Raw genomic sequence first — 23,905 nt, 5'->3', positions numbered from 1 at the left:
TTAACATGTTCTGCTGTGTAAAGGTGTTGTCAACACATGTGCGACCAGGTAGAAGCAGCAGTATATCAGGAATGAAAGCAATTTTTTTGCTGTTTTTTGTTTTTTAAACAGTTTTCTGTACAGTGTTTAAAATCAATAGAAACAAACAAATATTCGAAATACCTTTCAATAATACAAATCAACAACACCACAAAATACAGCCTCCAGAATGACCGTGAAGTTTAATCAACACCTCTCTGCAGAGTTCACATCTGTTACCAGTGTGTTTTTGTTTTTTGTTTTTTTTGCTATCCATCAACCAAATTCTGGAAGCAGAAGTAGACAGGGGGGCTCATGTAGTTTCATAGGGTCAAGGTCATGGCCAAAGTACAAAAATATGACGATAAAGCCGACAATATTATTTGTTGTTACTGAATTGCAGGACAGTTTGAGGATTGACCAGTTCTCACAATAAAGTTTTTCTATGTGCAAGCCACATAATTCCAGTTTAGAGGTCATTACCATCACAATAGTCTGACAGAGGAGAGGTACAAGTCTGGAGAAAAACACCAACAACATAACCCTATGTTTAGTCATAACAGAGTGATACTCCAGTGGTCGACATATAGCCATGTATCGGTCATAGGCCATCAGGGCTAGAACAGAAAAATCACTTGATATATAGGAGTATATAACAAATACCTGCAACAGGCAACCTGTATAAGATATAATATGAGTGTTAGACAATAGGTCAAAAAGGAATTTGGGGTAAAAGGCTGATGTCCCATAAAGACTGTTAATGCACAAATTACATAGGAAGATGTACATGGGTTCATGAAGTTTTGCCTCCAGTATGATAATAACAATCAGAGCACCGTTTACAAGCAAAATCACACTGTAACACAACAAGGTGAAAGAGAAAAGAGTGACTCTGTGCTTTGTCGTCATGTCATTTAATCCTGATAAGGAAAATACACTTAAAATGGTTGCATTGATCATTGTTTACTGATTAGTCAAAAATGTCACAGGAGAGGTGTCTCTGTCTTGATTATGTTGTCCTCAGTTGTAAAGATGAGAAGAGCAGCATTAAGAAGATAAAACACAATCATTAAAATAATCCACCACTGCTCCAGCAATGTAACTGCTTTTATCCTTTGCTGAGTATTGTTACAGTCCAATCAGCTGTCAGAATTTACTAAAGCTCCAGAGTTTAATTACCCTCCCTAATTAAACAATGGGAATAATCTTTTTCTTCCCCATGTTTGGTCATATGTCACATGCATCATCTCATAGGATGAAGCCGATCACATTTTCACACGACACAGCAGCTAAATCGCCCCCTCTTCCACCCTTTAATGTTCTGATAATAATTATTAATATTACTAAAAGCAGTTTTCGTATTACTCTATTATTGTTTTGATGTCTGAGAATATGCAGAAACAAATGTGTTATCTTGAAGGATGCACAGAATGAATACAATCTTTATCCAGATTATAGCAATAATGAGAAAGAGAAAGGAACAAGGCCCGCACAACATGCTGCATGGAGGCACCTTTGCAATCTTTGATTTATCAGAGCCCACAGTACTATAAACTTTCCTGTTCCTTACACAGGTAATAGGACATGATTCAGTCTTAGAAAGGTTTATAATAGCAGAGGGTTTGCAAATTTGTGGTTAATTGTGAGAGTAGTGGAGTTAAGATTAACAGCGTTGGCGGCTAGACAACTGCAAATGAAACGGCCTATAACGCTAGCGTGTGCAGCCAATGCAGGTTAGCCCGAGCAGATGCAGTGTAGATATGAAGAGTGTCGGCTCTTTGTCGGGTGAGTGTAGAATTTAAAGGCATCTTAACGGTACATGAGGTCATGGCGAGAGAACTGTGTCACTTTTCAGAGGGCTGAGCAGATTTATGACAGCACATCCTGATACCCACTGTGGGGCTCAAAACATTTAACATGAATACTGTTCCATTGGACATTTGGCACATTTCATTGTATTGATAATGTCTCAACTATAGATAGTATCACACAGCTAAACAAGAACTGGTAATCATGCATGGGGTTAATGTTGACAGTCAGCCTCTAAATGATTAATAAGAATTAAAAGTGCATGACAAAGGAGGATTTGTTTACTAAAAAAAGACTAAAACCCACGACCCTGTTTGACTTACATTCTTACTAACAGTGGTAGAAAAAAAAAAAAAAAATCTTGTCACAGGCATCGATTCCCTAATCACACCTTTATTATCATTAGTTTTCATAAGTCAGCCAATAAAAATTGAAAGCAGAATGACTTTAGTGCTGCACAAAGGGTTTAGATTTATAGTCACTGAGCTTGACGTGAGTAAGAGATTGTGTTACACAGCGTTGTCTGACTAATGAATGGTCAGCTTTCAGGTACAGAGAAAGTGTTCAGCCTGGTAAGCGGGCAATATGACTCCATTTGAGCCAGAGATTAGAGAGAGGGTGGAAACTGCTTACTTACTGTGGTATGTTTGACAGCATGATGATTTTATAAATCACACCTTCAGCCTCAACTTAAATCTCTGGCCTGCCTTCATGCACAAAGTCGTCACTCTATATTGAATTTTAGTCAGGATCAGTCCATAAATTACAGGGTTTAAAAGCGGGGGCATCAAGAGAAATTGTATGGCCATGAAGTTCTTCACATTTTGCGGCACAGATGCTGACCCATACCTCGAGTACATCGTGTCAAAAAGCAAAGCAGCTGTGACATTAAGCAAGCACAGTAAATGTGGTACACATGTCTGCGTAAACTTTCTCCTGCTCTCTTGTGACTTTAAAGCTGAGTTCACAAGCCGCACATATGAATACAGAATAAAGAGAACATGACCACAATAGAAGGAAATAATAATCAATCCAACTACGTTGTTTGCTGCCGTTGAACTACATGCAAGTTTGACAATTGACCAGTTCTCACAATAGAGTTTCTGTATTTTGGTGCCACATAATTTTAATCTAGAAGTCAAAGTTATGACTACAACCTCACAGCACAAAGGAACAAGCCAGGACAGACTGACTAGCACGGCAGTCCTCCGTGCAGACATTACAGAGTGATACACCAGGGGTCGACATATAGCCACATATCTGTCATAGGCCATAAGAGCTAAAATAGAGAAATCAATAGTTGCATAGGAGTATATGACAAAGACCTGCAGAATGCATCCCACATATGATATGACATGAACATCAGAAAGAAGATCTAAAGCAAATTTAGGATAAAAGGCTGCAGTCCCATAAAGTCCATTGATGCACAGGTTACACAAGAAAATGTACATGGGTTCATGCAGGTTCTGATCCAGCATTATGGTTAAAATGAGAGACACATTTACCACCAGTATTAGACCATAGCATAGTAAAGTGAGAGAGAAAAAAGTAATTCTGTAGTTGACTGTTGCACTGAAGCCAGACAGTGAAAATACAAGTATACTGGATGCATTACTCATTTTGGAGGCTATCTAATCTCATCTGTCCTGCGAATGTGATCACTGTGCACTTGTTTAAATGAGTTGAGAATTCAAGGCTGGATCTCAGAGGAGACTCCCTCTTCTCTAGTACAGGTGTAATGAAAAAAACAAAAGAAACATCTTTTCCCACGTGTATTTGTAGGTGCTGGCTTGATGCTTGTTTTTTGACCAAAAATTTAATGTGACAAATTAGTTTTAAATGTTCGAAAATTTTATATGGCAACTTTTTTGATGATTGTAGATTGACAATTTCATTGTCACACATGGAACCATTTTCTTTACCCGTTTTCAATTTTCAAAGGACGTTTTTCTGGAATGAAACATAGATTAATCGCAGGTTTTCATTAATCTGCTTATACTGTATATTTAACTTACATTGTGATATTCAGGTATAATGGTTTTGTGTGGTAGTGCCAAAAAGACAGGGGCAGGGGCCCGAGCAGATACAGTGTAGATATGAAGCCGGGTCGAGCCGCAGAGTGTCGGCTCTTTGTCGGGTGAGTGTAGAATTTAAAGGCATCTTAACGGTACATAAGGTCATGGCGAGAGAACTGTGTCACTTCTCAGAGGGCTGAGCAGATTTATGACAGCACATCCCAATACCCACTGTGGGGCATATTGGTTGGTCAAAACATTTAACATGAATACTGTTCCATTGGACGTTTGGCACATTTCATTGTATTGATAATGTCTCAACTATAGATAGTATCACACAGCTAAACAAGAACTGATGTTTGGGCCATATGAATACATGTGGTGGGTGCTAGCTACAAGCCCATGTTTGATATAAATCAGATAAACTATCCAAGGGCAGCCCTTCTGATATCAGCCAACCATTTTATCCAAATATAAGGTAATTGGAAACTAAATATGTATACCAGGTATGTACACAGGTAAACAGAAAGCATAGGCATTCTGTTTTTCTGGGCCTCTTTCGTCCAGTGTCTAACGTTAGGGGCCTTCTCTCAGCGTGGAGAGAGTTCGCACACAGTTGCGTGTTTGTCCTGCATGGAGACCGCTGGTCCCAGAGCATAACATCAACAGTAAATTGTCCAGGGGATACACCGGACTAATGACTCTGAGACTTAATCAACATGTTTACTTTGTATTTCTGTGTCTCTGATATTACGTAACAATAGATTGAAGTTACATCAGTGACTCTTTATCATTGTTAGCAATAACATAGTAATCTCATGTGTGTGGACTGGACACATGAGGCTGTCTCAGAGGTAATGAGTTGATGTCCTCAGTGTCTCAGGCCACTGTTTTATCATAGTGCATCTTTATTGAGTCTGGTGCCAGACAGTGCATCTTGTATGCATCATATTTTATTATCTGTTGTATTATTAAAATCAGGTTTTTCAGACTATGTTGTTGAACTAAATCCAAAGAAACTCATTGTCATAGTCGTACATGCATTTTTTTGTATCTTTTTTTCTCAAGTGCTGTACCTAAAGGGTTAGTTCATCGATTTTATACATCAAGCTGCAACCCTGATTCCAAAAACGTTGGGACTGCTGTGTAGAACACAAGTAAAACAGATCGTGAGTGCCCAATGCAAAAACCACAGTTCAGCTACCAATACTCAGTCATTACCCATATTATCTCAACAAAAACCCTTGTCTGAGACTCAGTACAACATTTGGCCAATGAAAATAAACCCAAGTGATGCCTCATGTCTCTTATAGACAAGCTTTTTGATTTTCTATGAGTATCTATTGCTGTAGAATACATGAACTTTTAACCCCTTAAAGGATAACTTTGGTTTTTTACAACCTGGACCTTATTTGTAGCATTAAATACGACCATTTAATCACCCAGACAACTTTGGTGGCATTTGGAGTCGTTTTGAAGAAATTAGTCCCAGAGGAGCGGCGCGTATATCCGTATAATGCGAGTACTCGGGGCATCCATGCGCAGCCTCTATATAACGCATAATCTGCGGCGAAACTCGTTCATATTCCAATATTTTGTTATGATATGCAGGTGCTATTCCCCTCTGAGCCGGCGGTCGGCTAGTTTAACTGTAGTTTGGCACGGCTATGGTTCGTTATTGCGTATTCGTCGCCCACCGGCGCAGAGTCAGCCATGTTGTGGCTGGCTGCTCGCAGCGCCCGGCATTCGGTAATGACATCATCCACGTCAGAGGTCGTTGAGACACCGGATATCGATAACATGCCACCACGGGCTCAGAGGGGGATAGCACCAGCATATCATAATAAAATATTGGAATATAAACGAGTTTCGCCGCAGATTATGCATTATATAGAGGCCGCGCATGGATGCCCCGAGTACTCGCATTATACGGATATACGCGCCGCTCCTTTGGGGCTAATTTCTTCAATTCGACTCCAAATGCCACCAAAGTTGTCTGGGTGAGAAAATGGTCGTATTTAATGCTAGAAATAAGGTCCAGGTTGTAAAAAAAGAAAGTTATCCTTTAACGCTTATATTTGCATCATACCGCTTTAATCCACATTCCAGCCGAATCGTGCATGCATTCCTCTAAAGCCGGTTTGTGCATTTTCAACACACACCGAGGAACCTTTTGCAAGCACTGGTTTCTCGTCGGACCGGTCAAAGTGAAAACTACAGCCGTTGTGTTGTTGTTACAATGTAATGGTTGTAAGCCAATTTTGTGGCTGTTTTGATGAAACAAATGAATTTTGAATACACAAAAAAGATGTTTTTACTGCATTTAAGCATTGAAAAAAGTGGACATATACTGTTTGTTTGAACTCAATTCTAGTTGGTGAACCTACCTAAATTTTGCACATTGTATGTGCTACAGAAAAATTAACAAACTCTTCTTAATTTAGCATCAATTTGAAAGCAAAAACACAAAGAATTAATTTTTTAATATGATTCTAAATAAATTTAGGCGTCAAGGGGTTAAATACATACTTTTTTCAGTACAGAGTCCACACTTCAACTACTAATGAATGTGTCTTTATCTCAATAAAAAACTCCTCTTCGGGATCCCAGGAAACAAACAAAAATACTCAGATTGAGACTAAATACAACAGCTGGCCAACGTAAATAAACCCAAGTGGCGCCTCTTGCATCTAATAGACAAGCTTAGTGATTCTCTATGACTTTCTGTACAGCAGCTGAACTATGAAATATGGACTTTATGACTCATCGCCAAGCAAGCTGATCGACCGTCAATCTCAGGACGGACTGGGCCTCTTCAACTGGTGCGTAACATTAGATGCACAGTAACATTAAATGCCGGGCCCGAATGGACTTGCCATGTATAACCCAGAGTTTGCCTGGTATAAAGGATATTTGTACATGGGCTCTGAGTTTGTTTGCTAATCATTTCATTCTGTGTTTATTTACATCAGGCATCTCAAACCGGTTCCATAAAGGGCCGCGTGGCTGCAAGTTTTCATTCCAACCAAGGAGGAACACACCAGGCTGGAATCAATTAATCAGCTGATCTCAGTCTTCAGCTGATAACTAAGTGATCCCTTGATGTTGTTTGGTTGGCCTGATGTGCTCCTCCGGGGTTGGAATGAAAACCTGCAGCCACGCGGCCCTTTATGGAACCGGTTTGAGATGCCTGATTTACATTTTACTCAGTGTCCCAACTTTTTGGGAATTGGGGGTCAATCTGATGTGAACATAGTGGAGCACTGAGCAGCAATAGTGCTGGATATGTCCCTAAGAAGCTGATGGAGAGCTAAAAGAAGAGTACGATAAATTTTAATTTTCAGCTTGATGAGATGTTCTGCCTCCAAGTGGCCAAAAAATAAAAAATAACGGAACTAATGCAGCTTTAAAAATAATATATTTTTCTGTAAGGGCATTCCTGCACCAAGATAACAGAATTCAGCAAAAATGTGCATTAAAGAACCATATATGGTTTTGCATAACATTTTAGGCCATGGTGATTATCCATGTCCTCGTAGGCAGAGTAGGAAACAGCGAAGTTGTTTCTGTTTGCGTCAACATTGTAGCCCTCTGGCCCGGCCCAGCCCACCTCCTTCCAGAACTGTATAAAGTTCAGCAGAGGCTTTTGTCTTGTTCAGCTGGGATGGCAGCAGCAGCCACCTGAAGACCTTCATATCTGTGAGATGCCAGTGACCTTGGATCACATGTGTAAAGTGTGACTTTCGATTTATGTTGATAAACTGTTTTCTTAATGTTGTTCTTTGATGACTGATATCTACATCCTGCCTTTTTACAGGTGACTGATAACACACTTCTGAAATGTGTTGAGAAGAAGAAAACTGAATTCACAAGCTATTTTTTAGATTAAAAAAAAGAAACACTGTCTGCACTGCCCTAACTAGTATTCAAACTGATGAGGTTTCTGATGAGTCTCTTTTCTCTTTGTTTCTGGAATCTGGAACTTTTCTAACAACAGCCAAGAAAAGCATCTCAATGTGTTTTCATGTGTATCACCAGGATTTTTGGAAAACTTAAGTGCAGGTATAATATTAGGCTGAGGCATAATTCAAACGGATAACAGACAACACTTGAGCTAGCTTTAACACTAATCTCTGTTTCACTGAGTGGCACCCACATTACACAAGACAGAAATGCAGAACTCAACTGAGGTTGAGTCGGCAAATTGGATCACTCCACCATCCTGCTCCTGCCTGCATCTATGTGGAAGCTGAAACAAGCAGATGTCAGCCTGGGAGGCAGGTGGAGACCTCGTGTCTGGAAGACAGCAATGGTATTTCGAGACAACTATCAACCAGTATGACAGGACCTCCCTCCTTGGGACAGCTTCAGACTTCACTTCTGGCTCCGTCAGGATGTTTGGATTTTACGGCAATTTTAGAAAAAAATTTCAGGCGATTTCTCACTGGCTCTTTCACTCTCAGTGATGATGTCATCCACTCTAGGGGGAGAAATTCTGAGCATTTTTTGAGAAACTTTATGGTCTTGAGATGGTCATAGCTCGAAAACTGTAAGAGATATCAAAAAATGTGCCGAGGTTCATTTTGAGCCGACAAAATTATCTACGTTTTAAAGTTTGAATGAAGTCTCTAGGAGAAAGTATGGCGAAGCAGCGGACAATTGAAAAAGGCTGAAATTTGAGGAAATTTCCCATTCATTTCTTATGGGAAATTCTTCGCAGTTTTTTGTGTATAACTTTGCGAATTATTGACGAAAGAGCTATAAAAGTTTTGATATATAGTTTGCAAGGGTTTTCTCAAAGCTGCAGGACTAGTTAGGCTGAGAAATTCTGGCGGAAGATGAAAAATGGGAAGAAAAAACGCGCAGGATTACAATAGTAGCTGCGTTTCCATTACAGTTGTTCACAAAATAAAAGCGATATTTCTGAAATTTCGGCAAAGTTCGAATGCGATTTGCAGGTGTTTCCATTGAACAGTGTTTTGCGAACCAGCCGAAATTCTCGTAAGTTCTCGGACGTCCCGCGAGATGTGTGTGCGTGCTATGCGTCGGTAAAACTTAACACAAAGCCCTATAATTAAAAAGCACATGCTGAAGGTGAAATAAAGAAATTATCTGTTGACTTAGAGTGATCACTGATTTTAATGGCCTATTATTAACCACTTTGTTATTACGCGAGACCCGCTCTGACAGCGTCAGCTTGCGCCGGCGGAGCAGCAGCAGAATACAGGACTGTGAATTACTGAAGTATCCTTTGAACATATTTTCTGTGAGCAATTATGTGTAAATATTAAAGTTAATGGCGTGCACGCGTGTCGTCCACATAGCTGAGGTGCACACACTCATCACAAATTCATCTCACGACTAATGAAAACGGAATGATTAGATTTTGCAAAGTGCGCACAGGACGAGATCACAGCTGTCGGATTGTCTTTAACAGATCAGCCAGCAGCTGGAACAGCTGCAGTGTTTTTGTCTGCTACTTATTGAGAGAAAAAAACATACAAACACTACAAAATTGACAAGACGTTATATCTGACTGCATGCGGCCATCCCGAAACGGGGAGTCCGCTGACCTTGGAGACGTGTAAATTTGAAAAAAGTGTTTCCATTACACTTTTGCGATACACCTAAATATCGAAACGTCTGAAAAACCACCTCATGAGAGCGTAAAAATGTTTTTGCGATATTTGAGAGGATTTTCGACATCCCATTGCCATCAAATGCAAATGCTTTGAGAAGCATGTCAAAGGATTGATTTGTAGCATGTTACCACCCATCCTCGACCCTCACACCCCTACACACGTACAGCACCTTGCACATTTAACTGCACATTATTTTTACTTTTATTTTTATTTTTTCTCATTTATATTACTATTCTTCTGTTTTATTGTACTTTAAAGCACCATTTTAATTCCCTCGTTGTTTAATGTTGCTAGTGATGCCATGTCAAGGAGCCAAAACAGAAGAATTTTATACTCTCTTATACTTGTTCAATTAAGAAGTAGCAATAAAGAAATCTTGAATCTTGAAAGGTTTTTTGGCACATATCAGCAGCTTGGCCCTCGAGTGCAGCCCAACCCACCTCCTTCTTCAAGAACTGTATAAAGCTCAGCGGAGGCTCTTGTCTTGTTCAGTTGGGGGCTTTAATATCTGTGACATGCCAGCGATCTTGCATCATACATATGTGAGAAATGTGAATTTCATTTATGTTTATATACTATTTGCTTGATGTTGTTCTGATTGCTGATATCTACGTCCTGACATTTTTTCATAAACTTCTCAAATGTGCTCAGAAAAAAATCTGAATTCACAAGTTATTTTTTGTATTTGTTAAAAAAGCATTTCAACAGTTGTCTGCATTAGAATTCATTAACCAACCTAGTGTTGTTATATTCCTTTATGATCATAATTCATTTACCTTTGTTGTTTTGCCCAGTGTGGTGAAAGCAATTGTTGTGCTGTTGCACACTGGTATGAAGAAATTTTAGAATTTGTTTTCTCGTGATTCTTTGTGTTCTTTCTATTAGATTCTTTTGTACTTTGGAATTTTCTAACAACAGCCAGCAAAAAAAATCAATGTGTTTGCCTGCCGAACACAAGGATCATTAGAAAACTTGCAGGTATAATATTAGACTGAGGCATTATTCAAAAGGATAACAGACAACACTGTTCTTGAGCTTGATCTTTAATAGTAACCTCTCTGTTTCACTGAGTGGCACTCACGTTACACAAGAAAGAAATGGAGAACTCAACTGAGGTTGTGTCTTTTGTGCTGGCAGCCTATGGCAATATTGGAGAGTTAAAATACCTGTATTTCAGCATTATGCTGTTATGGTACCTCTCCATATGTGTGGCCAACACAGTTGTTATTATGGTCATATATGTGGACAAAAGGTTACATGAGCCTATGTTTATATTACTCTGTAATTTATTTGTGAATGAAATCGGTGCCAGTACATCACTGTATCCTCTTATGCTCTCACAGATGTTTTCAGACAGCCATGAAGTGACCCTGCCCTGGTGTTTTCTGCAGATGTGTTCTATCTACACTTGTGCTTCTGTTGAGTTTTGCAGTTTAGCAGCCATGGCCTATGACAGATATGTTGCTATCTGTTGTCCTTTACACTACAGCGTCATTATGAATGCAGGGAGAGTAGAAGTGATTATTATACTTGTGTGGACGTATTCATTTGTTAATTTTATATTCTCATTTTCATTTGTCATCCGTTTGAAATTTTGTGGAAATGTCATTGACAAAGTGTTTTGTGACCTCCACTTAGTAACTAAACTGGCGTGTTCATTTTCAGTACTTAACAACATAGCTGACCTGTTTTTTGCCTTTATGACTGTGGTGATCCCATTTAGTCTCATTTTAGTGTCTTACATGAAGATTTTGGCAGTTTGTCTGAATACCTCTAAAGAAAACAAGCAAAAAGCCATCTCCACCTGCACACCTCAGATTGTCTCTGTGTCAAACATATTTGTTGGCTGTATTTTTCACTTTGTTGATTCCAGGTTTGATGTATCTCATGTGCCAGATAAAATACGCATTCTTTTATCTGTGTATCTCCTGATTTGCCAGCCAATTGTCACTCCCTTTATGTATGGAATTAACCAGACAAAGATAAGACAATCATGTAAAAGATTTCTGTTTGATCGAAAATAAAAACATTTTAAGAGTCTGTCTAGAACAAGGATGGGGATCTCTGCTCTGTGGAACAATAAAATTATATTTGTCTTCGAAATGTGGTTTGAAATCTACATACAAAAATAATCTAGAAAGCTGCAAGCATCTTAAATATAGTATATTATAATTTATATTATATTTTATTTTAAAAATAGGTGCAAAGCATGTGGATTTTTTTCCCCTGTACTTCTGAAATTGCAGAGAAAGTCATTGACTGCATTAGTCACCACAAGTAAATTTTTTGCCAATGCAAAAAAAAAGGCTACAATCAAAAAGCAGCTGTCAAATAAGTAGATTTATATGCTTGTAGAGATCGAAAATAGTACCGAACAACTTGCTGCTTGCACCAGCACCCAGAATAATGTGCTGAAACACTCATCTCCACAGGACAAAATATTAGTTGGTATACTATTTCAGTTTGAGGCATGAACTTTCACTAGGCCTCTTGCATGCTTTTTTAAAGCTGTGAAGGTTAGGTCATGGATCACAAATCTAAATCTAGTTCTAGTTGGAAAATAATAAAAATGAAAATAACTAATGTAGCTTTAAACATAATGTTGTCTGTCTCTGTTATGGCATTGCTAAATGTAGATAACAGAATACAGCAAAAAATGTGCAATGATGAACCATTTAGGTTTTTGCATGCTATTTTTGTCTATGGTGATCAGAACACTTCCTGGTGGTCTTGTGGTCTGGTAGCGGGGAGCTGGAACCTGGAGCATGTATTTGTGGGCTGCAGGAAATAGGATGGAAGGGGCTCTTTTCCAGGGTCAGTGGCAGCGGCAGCTGGAAGATGGACCACTAACGTCCCACTCCTGCAACAAGAAGCAACCTAGCTGATGAATGAGGGCCTCATCAAAGCAGCCCAACTGGCTGCAAAGCTGATGCTGATGCAGTGACAAAGGCTCAGCTGTCAGCCTGGGAGGCAGGTGGGGGACCTTGCGTGCATCTGGAAGACAGCAATGGTATTTTGAGTTTTGAGACGTTTGAGACGTCTTTTGTTGAACTTTTCTGCCATACATTGTATGAACTGTTATTATCCTGAGCGCCTTTTGTTAAATAAATTACCAATTGATTTTGAAACCTTGCTGTGGTGTCTGAGTTCTGCATTTGAGTCCAGAAACCTCGTGCCTCCAGGCTTGTCAGTACAATCTGGCCAAACATGGACTCAGCAGACTCTTGTCAGCAGTCACTTCAGGACGGCCTTAACTGCTCAGGGCAGCCTCCTCCATCAACATGAGGATCAGCTGCGTAGCATACAACAGGGGGTTAAGGATCTCTCAGATAAACAAGGCGAGTTGCAGAGAACCGCTATGGCACAGATAAATTTACTCACCGAGCAATTCCACCGTATGAACATTCATCTTGCCAACGCCGCATCGCCCACTGGCGAGCCACCCGCCGAACCAGCCGCCATTCCCTCGTTCAGAGACCCCGCCGCAGGAGCTCCACGCCTCGCCGCACCGGAAAAATTCTCCAGAGATTCCGGTGGTTGCAGATCATTCCTGGTACAATGCAATCTAAGCATTACCCCGGTACGTATTCCAATGAACAAGCTAAAGTGGCGTTTATGATCTCACATCTGACGGGAAGAGCGTCGGCATGGGCTACGGCAGAATGGTCAAGAGACTCCCTGGTTTGTCAAGACACTAAGACTTTTTCCAAAATGTTATCCAGTATCTTTGACCATGAATCTCCAGCTCACGAAGCCTCTCGAGCGCTGCTGCGACTGAGGCAGAGCGGACGGAGAGTTATTGACTATGCCATAGACATTCGCAGGCTAGCAGTCGACAGCGGGTGGAACGGTCCCGCATTGAACGACGCATTCGTCAACGGACTGTCAGAGCCTCTGAAGGACCAGCTGGCACCCTTGGACCTGCCCCAGGACCTGGGAGAGGGAGCGCGCGCCGAGGGGACAGCTGGAGACAGCCTCCGAGGAGCACGAATCGCCACCTCGATCCGCAGCCTGCACTCCTGCCACCCGTGCCCACAGCTCCACCTCCTGGAACAGAGGAGCCCATGCAACTTGGGCGCACCCGGCTGACGGCGGAGGAGAGGAGCCGGCGCCGCAGAGAGAATGCCTGCTTCTACTGTGGCGAGCAGGGGCACCTGCTAGCGAGCTGCCAGGTAAAAGAGCAGGCTCACCAGCTGAAAGGAGGGCGTTGGTGAGCCGAACGACTGAACAGAATCCTCCTCGAATCCTGACCAAGGTAACGTTAAGACTCAATAAGAAACTATGTGAATTAGAGGCATTGATTGACTCGGGGGCTGACGAGAATTTTTTGGACTGACAATTAGCCAGGGACTTTCAGGTTGCAGTAAAGAAACTGTCACAACCTATAAATGCCAGCGCCTTAAACGGCACCTTCCTATTTCAGGTGTCACACTGTACTGAACCATGTGAACTGACCATTGACAATGTCCATCGGGAAACTATCAGTTTTCACCTGTTCGAGTCGGCACAACACTCCCTCATATTGGGCTTTCCATGGCTGCGCAAGCATTACCCCCACATAGACTGGGAGACTGGGAGAATCCTGGGGTGGGGAAGGGGTTGTATGACGAACTATCCGTGTTTATCTGTTCACAGCATCAACACCCAGAGGGCAGCTGCAGACTCGCTACCTAATGATGAGAGAGAGCGATATCCTGACCTGGCCCGGGTCCCGCGGTGCTATTGGGATCTGAAAGAGGTGTTTAATAAAGACAAAGCTACATCTCTACCTCCCCACAGATCCTCCGACTGTGCCATCGAGCTGCTCGCGGGGGCACCTATTCCCAAGGGGCGACTCTACTCTCTCTCCCTTCCGGAGCGTAAAGCTATGGATGAGTATATCCAAGCCTCACTCAAATCTGGCATCATCCGACCCTCATCCTCTCCTGCGGGAGCTGGTTTCTTTTTTGTGGGCAAAAAAGACGGGTCTCTCAGGCCATGCATTGACTATAGCCCCTTGAACGAAATTACCGTCAAGAATCGTTATCCTCTGCCTCTAATGTCCTCTGCTTTCGAACTCTTGCAACAGGCCCAGTGGTTCACTAAGCTGGACCTCCGCAACGCTTATCACCTGATCCGCATCAGAGAAGGAGACGAGTGGAAAACGGGGTTTAACACCCCCAGTGGACACTACGAGTATCTGGTGATGCCCTTCGGACTTACTAATGCCCCGGCAGTCTTCCAAGGGTATGTAAATGACGTATTGAGAGAATATCTTAATGACTTTGTATTTGTATATTTGGATGACATCTTGATATTCTCCCCTGACCTGGATTCCCACCAGCGTCATGTACGCCTTATACTCACCCGATTGCTCGAGCATCACCTATACGTCAAAGCAGAAAAATGTGAATTCCACTCCAACCAAGTGTCATTTTTGGGTTACGTCATTAACAAGAACCAGATCCAGATGGACCCAGAGAAAGTAAGCGCTGTGGCAAATTGGCCGCGCCCTGCCAATAGAAAAAAGCTACAGCAATTTTTGGGGTTCACGAACTTTTACAGAAAGTTTATTAGAAACTTTAGTTCGGTTGCTGCTCCACTCCATGCTCTCACTTCTGCTAAAACAGCCTTTCAGTGGTCTCCAGGTGCAGATACTGCCTTCCAGCGCCTGAAGACAGCCTTCACGTCCGCTCCAGTTCTCACAGTGCCCGACCCACAACGTCAATTTGTGGTGGAAGTAGACGCTTCCAATGAGGGGGTGGGGGCAGTATTGTCCCAAATATCCGCCAGGGACAATAAGATCCACCCATGCGCCTACTTATCACGTAAGTTGAACCCTGCAGAAAAAAATTATGATGTGGGCAATAGAGAGCTGTTAGCAGTTAAAACCGCCCTGGAAGAATGGCGGCACTGGCTGGAAGGAGCAGAACAGCCATTCCTAGTATGGACAGATCATAAAAATCTGGAATACTTAAAGACTGCTAAAAGGCTTAACGCCAGACAGGCCCGATGGGCACTGTTTTTCAGTCGGTTTCGGTTCACTCTGTCGTACAGACCCGGCTCTCAGAACACCAAACCAGACGCTCTGTCACGGCTGTATGAACCGGAGCCAGCCGCCAAGGAACCTGAAACCATCCTACCACTGAACTGTGTGGTAGGAGGAGTTTCTTGGCAAATAGAAAAGGATGTGCAACAAGCTAACGAGGGTGAGGAAATCCCTGCGGGCCTTGTTTGTAACGGCTCGGCTGAAGTCGCAGGTTATTCATTGGGCACATACATCCTTGCTTACATGCCATCCGGGGGTTAAGAGAACCGAATTCGTCATCAGGCAAAGATTCTGGTGGCCAACTCTTAAACATGATGTATTGGAATATGTCCAAGCTTGTCAGATTTGTTCTAGAAACAAGGCCCCTCGTCACCACTGTACTCACGGTGGTGGTCAGATTTTCCAAAATGGCACATTTCATTGCATTGCCTAAGTTGCCATCAGCAAAAGACACTGCCATAGTCATGATAAAAGATATTTTCCGGAGGGCAACTTAAGGCAACGAAATCAGAGATTGAACAGTATTTGAAGTCGACGTATTCAGATTCAAAGGAGAATAGGAACATAGGTCTTCCACCTGACATGCCACCATTAGGGGAAGTGGAGCAGGAGATGGATGTGAGCCCACCTAGGTGGAGAGAAGTTGTGGAGGTGGTTAGGCGTGCAAAGGCTTCTTCAGCCCCAGGGCCTAATGGAGTCCCCTACCGTGTCTATAAGAGTGCACCTGGCATCTTAAGGTCACTATGGAGATACCTGAGAATAGTTTGGGAGAAACAAAGTATTCCAAGAGCATGGCGCAGGGCAGGAGGTGTCTTCATCCCTAAGGAGAAGGAGTCATCGGACCTTAGCCAGTTTCGGATGATTTCTCTTCTAAATGTTGGGGGAAAGATTTTCTTTAGTATCGTAGCACAGAGGCTGGCTAATTACTTAGAAAGGAATAGTATGATAGATATGACAGTGCAAAAAGCAGGGATACCAGGATTTGCGGGATGCTTAGAGCATACTAGCATGATTTGGCATCAGATTCAGACAGCTAAGAGGGAGAAAAGAGACTTGAAAGTTGTATTTTTAGATCTGGCTAATGCGTTTGGGTCAGTGCCACATAACCTTATTTGGAGTTCCTTTGACTACTTTAAAGTGCTGGAGATAGTTGTTAACTTGGTGAAAGCATATTTCCAAGACATCAGACTGTGTGCAAGTAGCGCAGAGCTCACAACAGGCTGGCAAAGATTGGAGGTTGGTATTATGGCAGGATGTACAGTTTCCCCGCTAGCTTTCACAATGCCTATGGAGGTAATTATTAGGGCTTCCAAGTGGGTCGTAGGTGGGGAGAGACGGCAGAATGGAATGCATCTTCCACCAATTAGGGCTTATATGGATGATATGACACTGCTAACTTCAACAGTGCCATGTACAAGGAGGTTGTTAGATAAAGTCAATCAGAATCTCAAGTGGGCTAGTATGAAGATTAAGCCTAGTAAGTCAAGGAGTATTTCAATATACAGAGGGAAAGTAAGTGAAGTTTGCTATAGATGGTGAGGAAATCCCAACAATTAGGGAGAAATCAGTTAAGAGTCTAGGACGGTGGTACAATGTGGACCTGAATGATGTTGAACAGGTTGTGCAATTTAGAAAGGATGTTGCAGAAGGGCTGGAGAGAATAGATAAATCAGGGCTCCCAGGAAAACTGAGGTTGTGGTGCTTGCAGTTTGGCTTGTATCCTAATGTGGCCAATGTCAGTATATGAAGTCCCATTATCTGTTGCAGAGAGAATGGAGAGGCTAGTTAGCTCTTATATTAGAAAATGGTTGGGTGCTCCCAGGTGCTTAAGCAATGTAGCTTTGTATGGGAAAGGAATGCTTCAGCTGCCAGTATCCAGTCTAACAGAGGAGTTTAAATGCACTAAGGTTAGGACAGAACTTTTATTATCTGGGAGTAAGGACATGTTAGTTAGCAATGTGGTTCCGAATCCTTCTGGGGGGAGGAAATGGAACCCAAGGGCAGCAGTGAAGGAGGCAGAGGCAGCTCTTAGGCATGCAGAAATAGTAGGAAATGTTCAATTTGGCCGGGGAGGCTTGGGGCTTGGCCCAGGCAAACCAGTGTGGAATAAAGCAGGTCTAAAGGAGAAAAGAAAGCTTGTAGTGGAACAGGTGCGTAGGCAGGAGGAGTTGTTAAGGGGGGCAAAAGCAGTTGGTCAAGCCAAACAGGGACAATGGTTGAATTGGGAAGGTGTTGAGAAGAGGAAACTTAGTTGGAGGGACCTGTGGAATATGGAGGAAGACCGTATTAAATTTCTGATAGGGGCGACATACGATGTGTTGCCAACCCCGCAGAACCTAAGTCTCTGGGTACAGGGCGATCAATCTGCTAAGTCAGGGAGAAGGCAGGTAGGTGGCTGCCTGGTAGGGGCTGATGATTGGCAAATGCAGGTCGACTTGGGAGGAAAGCTAGTTGTGCCCCAGGAAATAGTTTATAGTAATCTGAGGCCGGACATTGTCTTATGGTCCAGAGAACAGAGGACATGCATGCCTAACCCGGCGGGAGAAGAGGTTAAAGTCTGAACAAGACACCTCTCCTCTGCTCTGCTTTCCCCGCCCCATCTTCTCGCTCTGCCAATAGGAAGAGAACCAGGAAGAGGAAGTTTAGATAAGGTGGGGGTGTGGCCAGCTAGAGTCTCTCTTTGGGACCATGCGGCCTGTTCAGGTGAGTTTGCGTTGTAAGATACAGAGTTGGCTTGTTTTTTGATCTTTTTGGTGGTTTTCCTGTTTTGTTTGCTTCTTGAAGGAAATGTTAGGGTTTGTGCTCCGGCTTTGTTTGCTTTTTGAAGGAAATGGTAGGGTTTGCTGCTTCTTGAAGGAAATGTTAGAAGAGGCTGTTAAATCTAGTCTGTGGTTTAGGCCTCCACCTTCAGCACCCTCTAAATTTTCCACCCCCTACCCGAACAAGGGTCTGTATCCAATCCCTACTTTCATCTTTTGACTCTACCTCTTTATTTTCCACCCCTACCCGAACCAGGGTTTGTATTCCCATCCCGCTTTTATTGGTGCAGTTGGTGAGAGCCAGGGGTAGATGATGGTAGTGTGGCAATCAGCAGTTACATGTGGCATCTAGGCCTGTGGTAGCATTGTAGCAGCTAACAATAGCTAAAGCGGTGATAGTATGATAGTATCTTAGCAGTTAGTATTGGTAGCTAGCAATTAACATTAACAATATAGGTGAATCTAGCTTTATTGTCTTCTTCTGTTCCTCTTAGTAGGTAGCGGTTAGCATTTAACATTAGCTAAATGGTAGCATCTGAACTGTATTGTCTTCTTCTGTTCTTCTTAGCGGTTAGCATTAGCATTAGCAATAGTTAAATGGTAGCATCGGTACTGGCCACTACCTGGAGCATCTCGGGGTCAGTTGAACGTGGCGGTGCTGTTTGGATTGTGTAGGAGCAGTGTGAACTGGCACTAGGGGGGGTGACTCTGGGACGCCGGAGTTCACTGCCTAGCCTCCTGGAGGTGTCGTGGGACTAAGTAGGCGAAACACTGTTGAAGGGAGGTTTCCACCTGATGACCCCCAGAGACGTGTTAGGAATCACTGCTCTTTGGCATGTATAGAGGCAGATTAGAGCTCCAAGGTTCTTCACTGAGAATGAATCCTCTTTTTGAGCACAAGTATCTTGTGTTTAAATTAACCGTATTCATGGCCTGCCCAAAGACATTGTCTCCGACCGGGGACCCCAATTTATTTCCAATTTTTGGAAGGAATTCTGTCAAATGCTTGGTGCTACTGTGAGTCTGACGTCCGGTTATCACCCTCAGTCTAATGGCCAGAGTGAGAGACAAAATCAGGAACTAGAGACCTGTCTTCGCTGTCTGGTTTCGCAAAACAAGACCAACTAACATGGGTAGAATACGCCCATAATACTCTCCCCATAGCAGCCACCGGCATGTCCCCATCTCACTGTGTTTACGGTTATCAACCTCCACTCTTTGAAGCCAACGAGCAGGAAATAACCGTTCCTTCAGCCCACGCTCTGGTGAGACGATGTCGGCGCATCTGGGCAGCTGCACGCAGCATGCTGAGCAGGAACCAGACGCGGGTGAAGGCAGCTGCGGTTCGTCACCGCAGGGTGTCGCCTCAATACGCCCAGGGCCAGAAAGTCTGGCTGTCCACCAAGGATCTTCCCCTCCACGTTCACTCCCGGAAATTGGCACCCAGGTTTGTGGGACCATTCCCCATCACTAAAGTTATTAATCCAGTTTGTGTTCGTCTAAAACTCCCCAGGTCCATGAGAGTTTATCCCACCTTTCACGTATCCAAACTCAAACCTGTCCAAGAAAGCACCTCCCACCGAACCACCCCCACCTCCGTGCCTGGTAGACGGCGGCCCCGTCTACACGGTGAAGAAGCTCCTCGCCATGCGCCGCCGAGGACGGGGATTTCAATGTCTGGTAGACTGGGAGGGTTATGGCCCAGAGGAGAGATCCTGGGTCCCTACGAGTTTTATCATGGACAAGACTCTGATCACTGATTTCAAGCGGCAACATCCTGATGTTCCTGGGCCGTCAGGTGCCGGCCCTAGAGGGGGGGGTACTGTCATGTCTTGTCAGATCTGTTAAGTGTTTTTGTTCACGAGCGTCATGTCTTGTCTTACACTTCCTGTTTTATTGTGAAACCTAACTCTCCTCTCGTTTCAGGCCCCTTGACTTCCCGGTGTGTTTCCCGCCTGTCTGATTGTCTTCCCCGCCCTAATTGTCTCCACCTGTTCATTGTTACCTCGTGTATATATAGTCCGCGTCTCCCTTTGTCCTGTGCCAGATTGTCTCGTGCCATGTCTTTGTACCAAGCCGTGATTTATCCAGCATTCCAAGATCCTTGTCTCCTTGTTGTTCCTAGTTTGTTTTGTAAGTAAGTCCTAGTTTAGTTTAGTATTTTTCTAGCCTTGTCTTGATTTTCATTTGATACTTTAATATTGCCGTTTGAGCCCTTTTTGTGTTACATTTCCAAATTATTCCTTAGCGTCTTTTGTTGAACTTTTCTGCCATACATTGTATGAGCTGTTATTATCCTGAGCGCCTTTTGTTTAATAAATTACCAATTGATTTTGAAACCTTGCTGTGGTGTCTGAGTTCTGCATTTGAGTCCAGAAACCTCGTGCCTCTGGGCTTGTCAGCCCGGCTTGATCTTGGAGACGCGGAAGGTGGGGCCGGACCCGAAGTGAACAGGGGAGTCGCAGATACACTGTAAAATGGTTAATGATTTTTATTATCTTGAATGGGCCCTCCTTAGATTACATTGATGTAAACGAACGGGGAGATGACAATGACTGCTACTCCTCCGGAATGTTTTCAAACCCCTCCTCCCCTCCCCTCTCCATCCCTGCCTGCCTGTATGCGGAAGCTGAAACAAGCAGCTGTCAGCCTGGGAGGCAGGTGGAGACCTCGTGTGCATCTGGAAGACAGCAATGGTATTTCGAGACAACTATCAACCAGTATGACAGGACCTCCCTCCTTGGGACAGCTTCAGACTTCGCTTCTGGCTCCATCAAGATGATGCCAATGAAAGTCTGCAATGAGTGCAGGATCCAATATATGCCTGGCAGGACCTCTGCTAGAGCATTTGTGTGGATGGTAACCCTCCCAGTGAGAGAGCGATCAGGGCAGCCAAACAGGAATACAGAGACAAGATTGAGACACTCCTAAGCAGCAATGACTCATAGAGTATGTGGCCGGGACTGTACACAATATCAGACTTTAAGGGGAAACCCAGCTGCACAGCAAACGTCACAGCCTCCCTCCCGGACGAGCAGCATAGCTTTTACGCCCGCTTCAAGGTCAGTAATACCAACCACCAACCACCAAGCTCCCACCACCACTCACACGACCGATGCTCTGACCATTGCTGAGGTGGACATGCGCAAGTTCTTCCTGCACGCTAACACCCACAATGTGGCCGGACCAGACGGCATCCCGGGACAGGTGATCAGAATGTGTGGCGCAAATGGCTGGTGTGTTTACGGACACATTCAACCTCTCCCTTTCCATGTGCGTGGTCCCTTCCTGCTTCAAGTCATCCAACATTGTCCCAGTGCCCAAAAAAAGGAAGATAACATGCTTCAATGACTGACATCCCATTGCCATCAAATGCAAATGCTTTGAGAAGCATGTCAAAGGACTGATTTGTAGCATGTTACCACCCACCCCGGACCCTCACAACCCTACACGCGTACAGCACCTTGCACATTTAACTGCACATTATTTTTACTTTTATTTTTATTTTTTCTCATTTATATTACCATTCTTCTGTTTTATTGTACTTTAAAGCACCATTTTAAGTCCCTTGTTGTTTAATGTTACTAGTGATGCAATGTCAAGGAGCCAAAACAGAAGAATTTTATACTCTCTTATACTTCAATTAAGAAGTAGCAATAAAGAAATCTTGAATCTTGAAAGGTTTTTTGGCACATATCAGCAGCTTGGCCCTCGAGTGCAGCCCAACCCACCTCCTTCTTCAAGAACTGTATAAAGCTCAGCGGAGGCTCTTGTCTTGTTCAGTTGGGGGCTTTAATATCTGTGACATGCCAGCGATCTTGCATCATACATATGTGAGAAATGTGAATTTCATTTATGTTTATATACTATTTGCTTGATGTTGTTCTGATTGCTGATATCTACATCCTGACATTTTTTCATAAACTTTTCAAATGTGCTAAGAAGAAAAAAAAATCTGAATTCATAAGTTATTTTTTGTATTTGTTAAAAAAGCATTTCAACAGTTGTCTGCATTAGAATTCATTAACCAACCAAGTGTTGTTATAATCCTTTATGACCATAATTCATTTACCTTTGTTGTTTTGCCCAGTGTGGTGAAAGCAATTGTTGTGCTGTTGCACACTGGTATGAAGAAATTTTAGAATTTGTTTTCTCGTGATTCTTTGTGTTCTTTCTATTAGATTCTTTTGTACTTTGGAATTTTCTAACAACAGCCAGCAAAAAAAATCAATGTGTTTGCCTGCCGAACACCAGGATCATTAGAAAACTTGCAGGTATAATATTAGACTGAGGCATTATTCAAAAGGATAACAGACAACACTGTTCTTGAGCTATCTTTAATAGTAACCTCTCTGTTTCACTGAGTGGCACTCACGTTACACAAGAAAGAAATGGAGAACTCAACTGAGGTTGTGTCTTTTGTGCTGGCTGCCTATGGCAATATTGGAGAGTTAAAATACCTGTATTTCAGCATTATGCTGTTATGGTACCTCTCCATATGTGTGGCCAACACAGTTGTTATTATGGTCATATATGTGGACAAAAGGTTACATGAGCCTATGTTTATATTACTCTGTAATTTATTTGTGAATGAAATCGGTGCCAGTACATCACTGTATCCTCTTATGCTCTCACAGATGTTTTCAGACAGCCATGAAGTGACCCTGCCCTGGTGCTTTCTGCAGATGTGTTCTATCTACACTTGTGCTTCTGTTGAGTTTTGCAGTTTAGCAGCCATGGCCTATGACAGATATGTTGCTATCTGTTGTCCTTTACACTACAGCGTCATTATGAGTGCAGGGAGAGTAGAAGTGATTATTATACTTGTGTGGACGTATTCATTTGTTAATTTTATATTCTCATTTTCATTTGTCATCCGTTTGAAATTTTGTGGAAATGTCATTGACAAAGTGTTTTGTGACCTCCACTTAGTAACTAAACTGGCGTGTTCATTTTCAGTACTTAACAACATAGCTGACCTGTTTTTTGCCTTTATGACTATGGTGATCCCATTTAGTCTCATTTTCGTGTCTTACATGAAGATTTTGGCAGTTTGTCTGAATACCTCTAAAGAAAACAAGCAAAAAGCCATCTCCACCTGCACACCCCAGATTGTCTCTGTGTCAAACATATTTGTTGGCTGCATTTTTCACTTTGTTGAAACCAGGTTTGATGTATCTCATGTGCCAGATAAGATACGCATTCTTTTATCTGTGTATCTCCTGATTTGCCAGCCAATGATCACTCCCTTTATGTATGGATTTAACCAGACAAAGATAAGACAATCATGTAAAAGATTTCTGTTTGATCGAAAATAAAAACATTTTAAGAGTCTGTCTAGAACAAGGATGGGGATCTCTGCTCTGTGGAACAATAAAATTATATTTGTCTCCGAAATGTGGTTTGAAATCTACATACAAAAATAATCTAGAAAGCTGCAAGCATCTTAAATATAGTATATTATAATTTATATTATATTTTATTTTAAAAATAGGTGCAAAGCATGTGGATTTTTTTCCCCTGTACTTCTGAAATTGCAGAGAAAGTCATTGACTGCATTAGTCACCACAAGTAAATTTTTTGCCAATGCAAAAAAAAGGCTACAATCACAAAGCAGCTGTCAAATAAGTAGAT

At 42.6% G+C, this 23,905-nt stretch overlaps 4 protein-coding genes across 4 annotated transcripts; 2 read left to right on the top strand and 2 right to left on the bottom strand.

The window, feature by feature from the left end:
• LOC121616344 (putative olfactory receptor 13C6) lies at positions 1-987 on the bottom strand. The gene is made up of 2 exons (XM_041951080.1): positions 357-987; positions 1-74 (listed from the first exon to the last, which is right to left on the bottom strand). Exons 1-2 carry the CDS (start codon positions 976-978, stop codon positions 1-3), a joined length of 696 nt encoding a protein of 231 aa, XP_041807014.1. The 5' UTR covers positions 979-987.
• Positions 988-2,069: 1,082 nt separating this feature from the next.
• On the bottom strand, positions 2,070-3,452 carry LOC121616343 (putative gustatory receptor clone PTE03). The gene is made up of 2 exons (XM_041951078.1): positions 2,545-3,452; positions 2,070-2,097 (listed from the first exon to the last, which is right to left on the bottom strand). The coding sequence occupies exons 1-2, from the start codon at positions 3,444-3,446 to the stop codon at positions 2,070-2,072; spliced, it is 930 nt and encodes a 309-aa protein (XP_041807012.1). The 5' UTR covers positions 3,447-3,452.
• Positions 3,453-10,581: 7,129 nt separating this feature from the next.
• On the top strand, positions 10,582-11,508 carry LOC121616553 (olfactory receptor 7G1-like). Its single transcript, XM_041951370.1, has one exon. It carries the CDS (start codon positions 10,582-10,584, stop codon positions 11,506-11,508), a length of 927 nt encoding a protein of 308 aa, XP_041807304.1.
• Positions 11,509-22,662: 11,154 nt separating this feature from the next.
• LOC121616215 (olfactory receptor 7G1-like) lies at positions 22,663-23,589 on the top strand. Its single transcript, XM_041950917.1, has one exon. The coding sequence runs from the start codon at positions 22,663-22,665 to the stop codon at positions 23,587-23,589; it is 927 nt and encodes a 308-aa protein (XP_041806851.1).
• The last annotated feature ends 316 nt before the right edge of the window (positions 23,590-23,905 follow it).

Source organism: Chelmon rostratus, chromosome 13 (genome assembly GCF_017976325.1).
Source record: "Chelmon rostratus isolate fCheRos1 chromosome 13, fCheRos1.pri, whole genome shotgun sequence".
In the NCBI taxonomy this organism is placed as follows: Eukaryota; Metazoa; Chordata; class Actinopteri; order Chaetodontiformes; family Chaetodontidae; genus Chelmon; species Chelmon rostratus.
Note: the sequence above shows the minus strand (reverse complement) of the source record. Positions and strands in the feature narration are given on the sequence as shown.

Coding starts and splice junctions, on each gene's coding strand:
- LOC121616343 (XM_041951078.1), bottom strand. CDS start 3,446: ATGAGTAATGCATCCAGTATACTTGTATTTTCACTGTCTGGCTTCAGT. Junction 2,098..2,544: donor CAATATAGAGTGACGACTTT/GTGCATGAAGGC, acceptor AACAAATCCTCC/TTTGTCATGCACTTTTAATT.
- LOC121616344 (XM_041951080.1), bottom strand. CDS start 978: ATGATCAATGCAACCATTTTAAGTGTATTTTCCTTATCAGGATTAAAT. Junction 75..356: donor ATTTTTGTACTTTGGCCATG/ACCTTGACCCTA, acceptor AAAAATTGCTTT/CATTCCTGATATACTGCTGC.
- LOC121616215 (XM_041950917.1), top strand. CDS start 22,663: ATGGAGAACTCAACTGAGGTTGTGTCTTTTGTGCTGGCTGCCTATGGC.
- LOC121616553 (XM_041951370.1), top strand. CDS start 10,582: ATGGAGAACTCAACTGAGGTTGTGTCTTTTGTGCTGGCAGCCTATGGC.